The sequence below is a fragment of the Tiliqua scincoides genome, chromosome 15, assembly GCF_035046505.1.
Source record: "Tiliqua scincoides isolate rTilSci1 chromosome 15, rTilSci1.hap2, whole genome shotgun sequence".
Lineage (NCBI taxonomy): Eukaryota > Metazoa > Chordata > Lepidosauria > Squamata > Scincidae > Tiliqua > Tiliqua scincoides.
The window spans coordinates 3,333,274-3,345,773 of NC_089835.1; the positions used below are offsets into that span (position 1 = coordinate 3,333,274).

At 51.2% G+C, this 12,500-nt stretch overlaps 1 protein-coding gene across 1 annotated transcript in view; it reads right to left on the reverse strand.

Moving 5' to 3' along the window:
- The window catches only part of SYT11 (synaptotagmin 11), a 30,199-nt gene that overhangs the window by 7,779 nt on the left and 9,920 nt on the right, over positions 1–12,500 (reverse strand). The window contains exon 2 of the mRNA XM_066610399.1: positions 7,768–8,591. Within this exon, the coding sequence (XP_066466496.1) occupies positions 7,768–8,591 (824 nt within the window). The remainder of the gene's footprint in view (positions 1–7,767; positions 8,592–12,500) is intronic.

Consider the following 12,500-nt stretch of genomic DNA (forward strand, 5'->3'; position numbering starts at 1 on the left):
CACATGGCCTAGATGCATTTAAAAGGGGTGGGGGGGATTGGACAGATTGATGGAGGGAAAGTCCACCACAGGTTACAAGCCATGATGGGTTTATACCATCCTGGTTATAGAAGTAGGCTAGCTTTGAATGGTTCAAGGGAATGGCAACAGGATGCGAGTGTCTTGTGGTGTTCTGGGCTCCCTGAGGCCTCTAGTGGGCTACTGTGAGATACAGGAAGCTGGAGTGGACGGGCCCTGGGTCTGATCCAGTGGGGCTGTTCTTATGTTCTTAACTACAATTCCCAGGAGGCCTTGCAGGTCTCTTGTTATCTGGTGTGCTCCCTGGGGCATTTGGTGGGCTGCTGTGAGATACAGGAAGCTGGACTAGATGGGCCTGTGGCCTGACCCAGTGGGGCTGTTCTTATGTTCTTAACTACAATTCCCAGGAAGCCTTGCAGGTCTCTTGTTATCTGGTGTGCTCCCTGGGGCATTTGGTGGGCCGCTGTGAGATACAGGAAGCTGGACTAGGTGGGCCTGTGGCCTGATCCAGTGGGGCTGTTCTTATGTTCTTAACTACAATTCCCAGGAAGCCTTGCAGGTCTCTTGTGATCTGGTGTGCTCCCTGGGGCATTTGGTGGGCCTGATCCAGTGGGGCTCTTCTGCTATTTTATGTCATCTTTCTCACGCCCCTGAATGCCCGATCCGGTGGCGTAACGAGAGTGCGTGCAAAGCGCTAAGTTTTGCAGGAAGCCTCTGTAGTGTGCGAGGGGCTCCTCCCCCTCCCCCTTGGAGCCAGGCGTACACTTCCATTTTGCTCTGCCTAGAATGGCTCTGAAGGGGAGAGGCCCCTTCCATGCTGCGGTGAGGCTCCCTGCAAAACTTAGTGCTTTGCCCCCCCTCTAGCTACACCACTGGTCTAATCCACAGACCGAGAGGCCTCCAAGCCGGAGGGCGGGGGGTGGAGGCAACGGCTTCACCCTGCTGTCCTTCCCCTGTATCTGGTATTCCAAGGTAGACTGCTACTGAAAAGGGGAGCTCCACTTCATTGATAGAACCTTTCCTGATTAATGCCCCCCAATTTGTCTCCCCCTCCCCCCCGCTGCACATAGAGTTTGCTTTACACAAAGATCTCTTTCCTGGCACTCCCAGCCAACATCTGTTGCTTTGCATCACGCTGATTTTTTAAGCCTCGTCCATTCATTGCCTGTTAACCCAGTTTGGAGGGAGGGAGAGAATGTGGTGAGTTCGCCTTCCAGCCGTGTCCTGAACGAGGGGTTGACTCTGCTTGCCTTGCATGTGAGCCTGCCTCCTCCTGAGTCAGGCCCTTGGACAGTCTAACTCAGGATCGCCAGGCCCTGGCTTGCAGTCTCTCTCCAGGGTTTTGGACAAGGGCTTTTTCTTACCTCTAACTGCAGATGCTGCTGGGGACTGAACTTCCTACATCAGTGGTTCTCAAGCCTTTTAGCACGGGGACCCACTTTTAAAAATGATATTGGGACCCACCTAGGTTTACGACACTGAAAAAGGTGATCTAGAAAATAATATTTTCATGTATTGACAAAATAAATGAAAATAAAAAAGACTCAAATGTTTATCTCCCCATATTTACACAAGCTTGCAAACTGCAAGAGCCTGGATCTTCACAGGGCAGTTAGCAGCTACCTTGCAAACTGCAGGAGCTGAGCTCTTTGCAGGGCAGTTAGCAGCGACCCTGCAAACTGCAGGAGCCTGGATCTTCACAGGGCAGTTAGCAGCTACCTTGCAAACTGCAGGAGCTGAGCTCTTTGCAGGGCAGTTAGCAGCGACCCTGCAAACTGCAGGAGCCTGGATCTTCACAGGGCAGTTAGCAGCTACCTTGCAAACTGCAGGAGCTCAGCTCTTTGCAGGGCAGTTAGCAGCGACCCTGCAAACTGCAGGAGCCTGGATCTTCACAGGGCAGTTAGCAGCTACCTTGCAAACTGCAGGAGCTCAGCTCTTTGCAGGGCACTTAGCCGCTCTCTGATTTCCGAATAGTCTCAGGGCTTGAGACAAGTAGTGATCTGATCTTTCAGTCACCCATGTTTTCACTGGAGGCTCTGCAGGACCCACCAGAAATCGGGTCCTGACCCGCCAAGGGGGTCCTGACCCACCGTTTGAGGAAACGCCGTCCTACATGCTTTGCGGCCAACACTAGCGTTTGAAGCTGCTTTTTTCAGCTATGACCAGCTGTTCTTTCACAGCTCAGCTACCTGAAACCCTTTTACTTAAGGTACCAAGAATTGAACCGGGGATCTTTTGCAGGCAGAAGAGACAGAGCTATTTCTCATCCTCTCCCTGCCAAGTCCCACTTTCCGCCACGGAGCGAAGAAGCTGGAAACTTCCGTGGTCCGTCGCTGGGAAAAAAAAATGCAAGGACGGGAAGGCTGGTTGTTGACATCCTTAATGCTTTCAGAGTGTCCTTAAATGCTTTTTGGTAGGGGAGGTGCCTTGTCTGCAGGGTGTAGATTCATTTCATTTCTTTTCTTTTTTTTTTTTAAAAAGACCCAGCATTCCCTGAAAGGAAGTTAATTTGGCGGAAATAAACCTGAGCCCTGCCAAGTGTTACAAAGCCGCGGCGAAGCCTCTGAATAGCACGCCGCGTTGCCATGGCCAGCGTGGTCATCGCGTCCTAGATTCAACGCCTTGGGATTGCCTGGGTTTGAGTTAATGGTTGTCTAAGGCGGCAACCGGCTTCATAGGATCATGAGCAAAAAGATCAGCTCCAAGGATAAATGCCAGGGCCAAAAATCCCCAAGTCAGTGTTTCTCAAACTGCGGGTCCCAGGTGGGTCCCCATTCATTTCAATGTGTGTTTTGTTTTTAATACGTTAGACTTGCTGCTACCATGGGATGTGACTGCATTTGGGAAAATACGACAGGTCTGTGTTTTAAACAAAAAGACAGTCAAGGGGGCTGACCCCCAGGTAAGTGTGGATTGCAGCCTTCGGGATGTTTGGGGAATTTTTTGGAAACGGATCAGCAACTGCTTGGGGCGGGTTAAGAGGATTCTTCGTTTTAAATATTGTAAAATTTTAATTTACTTAAGTGATTTGATTTTGTTGTATTTGGGGGGGGGGTGTCTTTGCTCCTTGCAGAGTCCAGGAGCTGAGATCTTTGCAGGGCAATCAGCAGCTATCTTGCAAACTGCAGGAGCTGAGATCTTTGCAGGGTAATCAGAGTTATCTCATTTTAGAATAGCTTCAGGGCTTAGCTGATCTTGCCATTACCTGTGTTTACATTGGAGGCTCTACCCAGCCCTTCGCAACCCACCAGTGGGTCCCAACCCACAGTTTGGAAACCACTAATTTATACACTCACCACAATAAGAACATAAGAACAGCCCCACTGGATCAGGCCATAGGCCCATCTAGTCCAGCTTCCTGTATCTCACAGTGGCCCACCAAATGCCCCAGGGAGCACACCTGATAATAAGAGACCTGCAAGGCTTCCTGGGAATTGTAGTTAAGAACATAAGAACAGCCCCACTGGGTCAGGCCATAGGCCCATCTAGTCCAGCTTCCTGTATCTCACAGTGGCCCACCAAATGCCCCAGGGAGCACACCTGATAATAAGAGACCTGCAAGGCTTCCTGGGAATTGTAGTTAAGAACATAAGAACAGCCCCACTGGGTCAGGCCATAGGCCCATCTAGTCCAGCTTCCTGTATCTCACAGTGGCCCACCAAATGCCCCAGGGAGCACACCTGATAATAAGAGACCTGCAAGGCTTCCTGGGAATTGTAGTTAAGAACATAAGAACAGCCCCACTGGAGCAGGCCATAGGCCCATCTAGTCCAGCTTCCTGTATCTCACAGCGGCCCACCAAATGCCCCAGGGAGCACACCTGATAATAAGAGACCTGCAAGGCTTCCTGGGAATTGTAGTTAAGAACATAAGAACAGCCCCACTGGGTCAGGCCATAGGCCCATCTAGTCCAGCTTCCTGTATCTCACAGCGGCCCACCAAATGCCCCAGGGAGCACACCTGATAATAAGAGACCTGCAAGGCTTCCTGGGAATTGTAGTTAAGAACATAAGAACAGCCCCACTGGGTCAGGCCATAGGCCCATCTAGTCCAGCTTCCTGTATCTCACAGTGGCCCACCAAATGCCCCAGGGAGCACACCTGATAATAAGAGACCTGCAAGGCTTCCTGGGAATTGTAGTTAAGAACATAAGAACAGCCCCACTGGATCAGGCCATAGGCCCACCTAGTCCAGCTTCCTGTATCTCACAGCGGCCCACCAAATGCCCCAAGGAGCACACCAGGTAACAAGAGACCTGCAAGGCCTCCTGGGAATTGTAGTTAAGAACATAAGAACAGCCCCGCTGGATCAGGCCATAAGCCCATCTAGTCCACCTTCCTGTATCTCACAGCAGACTTGCTTCTACAGGCTTGCACTATGAATACCTCTTAATGTGGCAATAACTACCGCAAAAAGTAAACCATCTAAAGGAGAAATTTAAAGTTGATTCCCCCCCCCCTTTATTGTGTAGTTGTGGTAAGACACAGGTGTTGGCAGGGGGGTGTCAAGAGGAGCTTCTGTGTTTTAAAACACATCACTGAACCACTGCTGCCTTTCCTGGGATTTACTCCCTGGTAATCCGTGCAGGACTGCGGCACAGGTCGCTATTACTCGCCTGCCCACAGTCCTGTTTTATTTTTTTCTGAAGTGCCTTCCTAATGCTGGCTTGGCTCCTTCCCAAGTGTCTCACTGAAGGCAGCAGAAACTGCTGACCCCAATCCTCGCTCTGATTTCTTTCGCCGTTCCTGCTCACGATCGTGGGCAGCTCGCACTCCAGAACAAGCCGTGCAATTCCAGCTTGTAGGAACAGATGTTCTCTCCCCCCCCCCAAATCCACTTTTGCAGGAGCTGGAGGGGAGGCGTGCTTGGAAACGGTGATCGTGCTTCAGAATGTTGGCTAGGACCTCTTCCACAGAACCTGGTAGTTGCAGCCAGACTTTTAATTCACAGAGGAGGAAAGACCCATTGGTTGAGTCATGGTTGCTAAATAAGAGCTCCGTGTACAGAGGCAGTCTACCTCTGAATATTCTGGGGGCAAATACTACATTCTCTTGTCTCCGTGCACCTCTTTCAGACGCACCTGAAGTGTTGGCAGCCTTCAGTCTCGAAAGACTCTGGTATTGCACTCTGAATGGTGGTTCTGGAATAGCGTCTAGTGTGGCTGAAAAGGCCGATTCGGGAGTGACGCACCTGAAGACACAGTTAGGAAGAGGGTGTCCTTTTGTGGTCGAGCCCCTGCCTTCCATGCTATAGGTCAGTGATTTTCAACCTTTTTCATTTCATAGCACACTGACAAGGTACTTCAATGGTCAAGGCACACCATCAGGTTTTTGATAATTGACAAGGCACACCATGCTGCCAGTGGGGGGGGGGGGCTTGCATCTCCCATTGGCCCGATTAATAAATGACCTTTCCCCCAAATTCCTGTGGCACACTCGTGGACCACTTGCGGCACACCAGTGTGCCACGGCACAGTGGTTGAAAATGGCTGCCCTAGGTCCAAATTCAGTGCCTGGCAGCATCTCTGAGTATGGCTGGGAAAGACCCCTTGTCTAAAAACCTGGGGCAGGGGTGTCAAGCATAAGCTCCACGGGTTGAATGCGGCCCCCCAGAAGCAATGGATACAACTGGGCACTCCCCACATGTTAACTGAGGTCCCTCATATCTTGAAATTCTGAACAGGATTTGCGCACTTTCTCTTCTTTCATTTGCAGCTAATTTCTGGGTGAGAACAAGGTGCTTCTTTCTGGCCATCGTCTGCTGAATGATGTCACTTCCTGCTTAATGATGTCATTTCTGACCCTCAGCAGGTGCCACGAATGGTATTCGGACCACGATATGAAACGAGTTTTGACACCCCCGCCCTGATGCTGCCAGCCAGGGCCTGGTAGTGCTGTGCAAGGCGGTCAGCAATGGTCAGACCCAGTAGGAAGCCTCTATCTCTCCATCCCTAACTTCTGCCCTGACCCTTTTTTTCCAACACCCTGTCTCTTTCCTTCCTCCCTAATGTGCCTTGGCCCTCTCCAGATTGCCAGCTTGCAGGTAGCGGCTGCTTTCAAGGCCACAGAGCTGAGTCAGTCGACTGGTTAAATGAATCATTTAAAGGCCTTTTAACAGACTTTAAAAGGACTCGCTGATTAATTGGGCAGGAGAGTTAAAAAAAAAAATTTTTTAAAGAAATATTCTAATATAAGAAGCTTTGGGGGGAAAAAAAACTGTTGGTGGCATGTCTTAGAAAAGACACCTTTCCTCTTTCTTACTCACGAGGAAGCAACACTTCTAACATGGAGCCCGCCATGGCACCTGTGTGCGTTACTTAACAAGCAAGAGAAATATCAGTGGGCCCGTACGTAAGTGTGGTCAATTAATCAGTAGACTTTTACATGCACTTAATTACCTATAATGCCTTAAATCAGGTGAGCGCCCTCCTTGTCTTAATTTATTTGTGGCTGTTTTAGGGGACCTACGTCCTGGTGCCCTGCTCTGTGAGTACCCAGAGGCTGGTAAAAACATTAAGAGCTAAAAGGGTGAGTGCAGAAGACCTCTGACCACCACCTGGGATCTTGCCCACTGCCCTTGAGAGCCCTACCAAGAGCCTCAGCTTTCGGTCCACGTCCTCCCTTCCATCACCCCTGGGGGTCCACGGCAATGCCGGATCAGGCAGGGGCCAGGTTCATCAACGGCCTCTCCATTGATGAGGCTACACAGGAGAAGGTGGACACAGACCCAAGAGCAGGGTCCAACAGGAGTTAGAAAGGGGTGGGACTTCTTGCTGCCTTGATAAACCCTACCTTTGCACCATGTTGATGGTGCAATGGCTCCATTTGAGATCCCCTCTGCCACAAGCCCCCCGTTTCCATCCTCCCTCCAGCCCCCTACCCATTAATCACGGCCTCCAGCCCTGACCTACCTCTCTGTTTCATCGCTCTGTTCTTCATATGCAATTGGAAACCAGCGGAACTCCTTGCCGCCGTAACACGGCAGCCAGGCTTGCCACTATACCCTGGCCCAGTCAGGAGCCACAGGAAACAAGGCCGGCAAACCTCCTTGAGCAAAGGTCTGAACTCCTGACGAAACACTCGTGGCTCTTGGATCCCTGAGGGCCTAATCCTATCCAGCTTTCTAGGTTTGATGCAGCAGTGCCAGTGGGGAGTCAGCCATAGAGGCCTCCTCAAGGTAAGGGGACATTGATTCCCTTATCTCAGGGGTGAATTGTGACTGCATCGGCACTGCAAAGTTGGATAGGATTGGGCCCTACACAGTGGTTCCCAAACTGTGACCCATGGCTCCCTGAGGGAACCACAAAACCCAGCCAAGGGGAGCCATGGAATCCGTGTGAAAAACCCACCACCCTAGACATTGTATAGGATTGTAGTCCTAAAGGAGAGCCGTGGCCAATGGCCCAGTAGGCCGAGCAACGTTGGATAGGATTGGGCCCTAAACAGTGGTTCCCAAACTGTGACCCATGGCTCCCTGAGGAACCACAAAACCCAGCCAAGGGGAGCCATGGAATCCGTGCGAAAAACCCACCACCCTAGACATTGTATAGGATTGTAGTCCTAAAGGGGAGCCGTGGCCAATGGCCCAGTAGGCCGAGGTCGAAAAAGTTTGGGAACCATTGACCCAACGGAAAGAGCCCAGAGTCAGGCATCTCTGGAAGAAGCACCAGTGATGTTTATTGAAGAGGAAGTTCTCATTCCCACCTCCGGGCAAACCCTGTCACAAAATGTATAGCTGCCATTTTCCTACCTGTATGTTCCTTTTGATGATCTCCCTGGTGAGTTGGACTTTCCCGGTGCTGGGGTCCACTCCTGCGAGCGGTACCATGACCTCCCCGATGACGTCGTCCCGTGAGAAGCGGTCAAAACTCAGAACCAGGAAGTGCAACACCAGGTCCTGCAGCTGGCTGTAGGGGATCCCGTAGAAGGTGAAGGTCTCGTCGAAGACCGGGTCCAGAGTCTTGCGGAGGACACGCGTCTTCACCCGGTGCCTCTTGTCCGGCAGGATTGTCATCTTGATGTAGGGGTCAGAGCCCTGGTTGTGCTCGTCCATGACCGGCAGGCCATGGGCCTCTTGGATGGTGACCACAAGGGCCTTCTTTGGGAAGTTGTAGTCCACAGAGAAAGTCAGCGTCCCCAACGTGACCTCGTCTTCCGGGGATGACGGGGAGGGCGTCTTGCTTCCTGCCGGGGTGATGCTCTGGTCAGGACTCAGCTCGTCTCCGTAGTCGACTTTGATGGGGAGCTGGTTGACACAAGGGCCTGCGTTCAGCCCGCCGGGGGTCTTGTCAGAGCCCATCAACCCGGCCTCCGCGGCGTCCACCAAAAGGTTCCCTCTCCCATCTCTCCTGGCGGCGCCCGTCTTGTCTCGCCGGATCCGTATGATTTTCTTCTTGTTGCTTAGGGTCTCTGGGTAGATACTGATCCCCTTGAGCATGTGGATGAACTTGTAGGGGGGGGTCTTGTGCTTCTTCTCCGCCTGCTGGTGGCAACATGTCCACACGAAGACGGTCAGGGAGACAGACACCACCAGGACGGTGGCCCCAATGAGGCCTGCCACGATCGGAGAGACATCTGGAAAGGGAAGGGGGAAAAAAAAATCAATATGTTTTCTGAGCGCGCAAAGCATTTCGCACGTATTGCAAAGTACATCATTATGCAGGGGGTGGAGAGCGGGATGTCCTTTTCCCTCTTGCACAACACCAGAACCAGGAGACAGACACTAAAATGGAGTGTTAAAACAGACAAAAGAAATATATATTTTTCCCCCAGCGTTAGTCTGCGGAACTCCTTGCCACAGGATGTGGCAATGGTGTCTGGCCAGCGTGCCTTGAAAAGGGGATTGGACAGATTGGTGGAAGAAACGTTCATCACAGATTACAAACCGTGATGGGTACATGCAACCTCCTGAATTTGGAGGGTTCGGAATGCCAGATGCGAGGGAGTGGCTACAGGTCTCTTATGGGCTTGTGTGCTCCCTGAGGCATCTGGTGGGCCACTGTGAGATACAGGAAGCTGGACTCAGTGGGCCCTGGGTCTGATCCAGAGGGTCTCTTCTTACGTTCTTATCTAGCTGGAATTCACTGTTACCCTGCAGATGCCCGATCTCATCTGAACTCAGAAGCTAAGCAGGGTCAGGCCTGGTTAGTACTTGGATGGGAGACTGCCTGGGAATACCGGCTGCTTTGGCTTATACCATGATCTTGGAAGCTAAGCAGGGTCAGGTCTGGTTAGTACTTGGATGGGAGACCGCCTGGGAATAGCTTATATGGCTATAATATAATAATATATATTTATTTATTATAATATAATAGCTTATATGGCTTATACCATAGTCTTTCGAGACTGAAGGTTGCCAACCAGCTGGAATCCATGCAGTAACCTAAGGCGGCATGCTTTGGAATAGGATTGTTAAAACCAACTTAAAATCACCGCAAAGCAGCTGCAGTGTTCATGTCATGTGTTAATACCGTAGGGTGTCATGGGAGAGCACCGTGATAGCAGCTTGTAGCAGAAACATAGGAGGCTGCCTGACTGAGTCAGGCCGCTTAGTTCTGTATTGCTGAGCACTGACTGGTAGCTGCCCACAGGGCTTCATGCCATCCATCTCAGGGGTTGAACCTGGCACCTTCCGCTTGCAAACCACTAAGCTACATCCCCCATTCCCAAAAGGGGTGACATAGGGCTGCGTGGGTGCTTTGTGCCATGGTGGTGGTGGTGGGGGGCGGCCCAAGAGGGATGCACTGGAAAAGGACTGTGTGTAAAGATAATGTGGGTCAGGTCCAATCTGCAGAGTCTGAAACGCAGAGCAGTAGAAAAAAGCAGCTGGCATAGCTATGCTACGTTGGCACTTCTGGTTTTTGGCCGAAAAGGCACCAGAAGTCTCTTTCTAAAGCCTCTGGCAGGCCTTCTGAGCCCTGGAAAGGCCATTAGCCCCCCTTCCCCAAGCCTCAGAAGGTACCTGAAGGTCTTCCAGAGGCCTTGTGAGTCCTTCCAAGGCTTGGGAAGGCCGTGAACAGTCTCCGCAGGGCTCAGAAGTTCTCCAAAAGGCACCCCTGTCACCCCCCCAGGTGTAGCACCCAGAGCAATTGACCCCCTTTGGCCCCGCCTTAGCTATGCCAATGGAGGCAAGGGTTCATTCAGGCTGGCTGGAAGGAGACTTGGGAGGGGTGAATGAGGAGGGAGGTTGCATCTTGCCCATCTAGGCAAGAGAAGTCTTTGGGCTGTAATCTTTCTGCTTTCGAATCCCAGGGTGATACTGGCCCATGCTGGCTCACCGGAACTGGGACACAGCACTGCCAGTGGTTTGCAGGGGGCTTTTGGCTGTAAGGAAATCTATACAAGATCCACCGCTGCCTGTTTTCATTGCTGGCTTGAGGTATGAGCAGGGCAGTTTGCACGCCGTACTTGCGAAGTCTGCCGCCTGGCCCACTGCTCAGCTCCTTGAGAAACCCAGTGTTCCGTTTTAAAAAAAACTGCCCAAGCTTCTAGTTCTCAAGGGGGTGAGGGCAAGTTGGTTGTTTTATTTTGTTCATGCATTGATAGTGGTGGGACAAAACGGTGATGAGAAAATAAAAACCCACAACACCGTTTTCTGCAGAAAAAGACCCCAAAATCTGTGAAAAAAAATAAAGCCATTTTATTTGGTTTTTATTTATTATTGAACGGGGGGCGCAGTGGGTAATGACTGTGGCCCCATCTGCCGACACTATGTCACCTACCTAGTACACTTTAAAAGTGATTATAATTTGTAATTAAGATGTAAATTTGAATAAAAACACCCAAATAAATTTGGGGGGGTAAATAAATTTTTGGCTTTTCTGCCAAAAATCTGCACAAAAATTAAACCATTTTCTCCTATGCACTGACAATGGCTGCCGTGGGTCTGGCCCTATAGGGGACGTGGGGGGGAAAGGTTTTTATATACCTCTTTGACTCGGCCCCCGCCACGAGTCCATGCCTCCCATACAATGTAGCCCTTCATCACTCTGCTTCTTGCCAATATATTCTGAATTCCATGGAAATCTCCCCCAGCAACCATGCAGTTAACATCAGTTGTGAAAAGTAAACACATGCTACAGTAACCTGCATAATTTATTCTGTGTGTGTGTGTGTGTGTGTGTGTGTGTGTGTGTGTGTGTGTGTGTGTGTTTAAGGCACTCGTGGGATTTGGGAGTGGGTGTGTTGCGTGTGTCATGCCGCCCTCCCCACCTCTCCCGCCGAGGACAATATTTTTCCAGCGCAAAGGTAACCATGGGATTTCATGCTCCAGTCATACAACACACAAAGGGATGACCTCAGCTGTGCTGATGACATCACCCCCGATTAACTCAGCACTAGGTGAATAAAGAGACCCACTGATCGCAAGGCAGAAGGGAGGCTGTTAGGATAAGATGAGGGAGCATTTAAAGAGGCAGGAAGCAAGTTCTCAAGCGGCAAACACCCACCGCCGCGGCCCACTACCACATGATGGGAAGAAGGACAAGGACCCATTTCTCCCTTTCTTCCTCCCTGATGCCTCCTCTTGCACTGCTATATGATTGCTCTGCAGTAGGATAGTGTTGGCTGAAGCGTAACAAAAGAAGAGCCCTGCTGGATCAGCCCAAGGCCCATCGAGTCCAGCTCCCTGTATCTCACAGTGGCCCACCAAATGCCCCAAGGCGCACACCTGATAACAAGAGACCTGCAAGGCTTCCTGGGAATTGTAGTTAAGAACATAAGAACAGCCCCACTGGATCAGGCCATAGGCCCATCGAGTCCAGCTCCCTGTATCTCACAGTGGCCCACCAGGGTGTATCCGAGGGACCTGTTGCCATTCCCTTGCATCTGGCAATCTGATCTAGGCTACCTCCAAAAGCAGGAAGTTGTGTGTGCCCATCACGGTTTGTGACCTGTAATGGATTTTTCCTCCCCTAAACTGTCTGATCCTCTTTTCGAGGCATCCAGGCCAGACGCCACGATCGCACACCGTAGCAAGGAGTTCCACAGACGAATGGCACGCTGGGTAAATAAATGTTTTCTTTTGTCTGTTCTAACTCTCTCGACACTCAATTTCAGGGGCTGTTCCCTGGTCCTGGTGTTGTGCAAGGGGGAAAAGAGCATCCCTCTATCCATTCTCTCCATCTCCTGCATCATTTTTAATGGTTGGCAACCTTCAGTCTCGAAAGACTATGGTATAAGCCTACAGCACCCAGTATTCCCGAGCGGTCTCCCATCCGAGTACTAACCAGGCCTGACCCTGCTTAGCTTCCGAGATCATGGTATAAGCCTACAGCACCCGGTATTCCCAGGCGGTCTCCCATCCAAGTACGAACCAGGCCTGACCCTGCTTAGCTTCCGAGATCATGGTATAAGCCTGCAGCGCCCGGTATTCCCAGGCGGTCTCCCATCCAAGTACTAACCACGCCTGACCCTGCTTAGCTTCCGAGATCATGGTAGAAGCCTACAGCACCCGGTATTCCCAGGCGGTCTCCCATCCAAGTA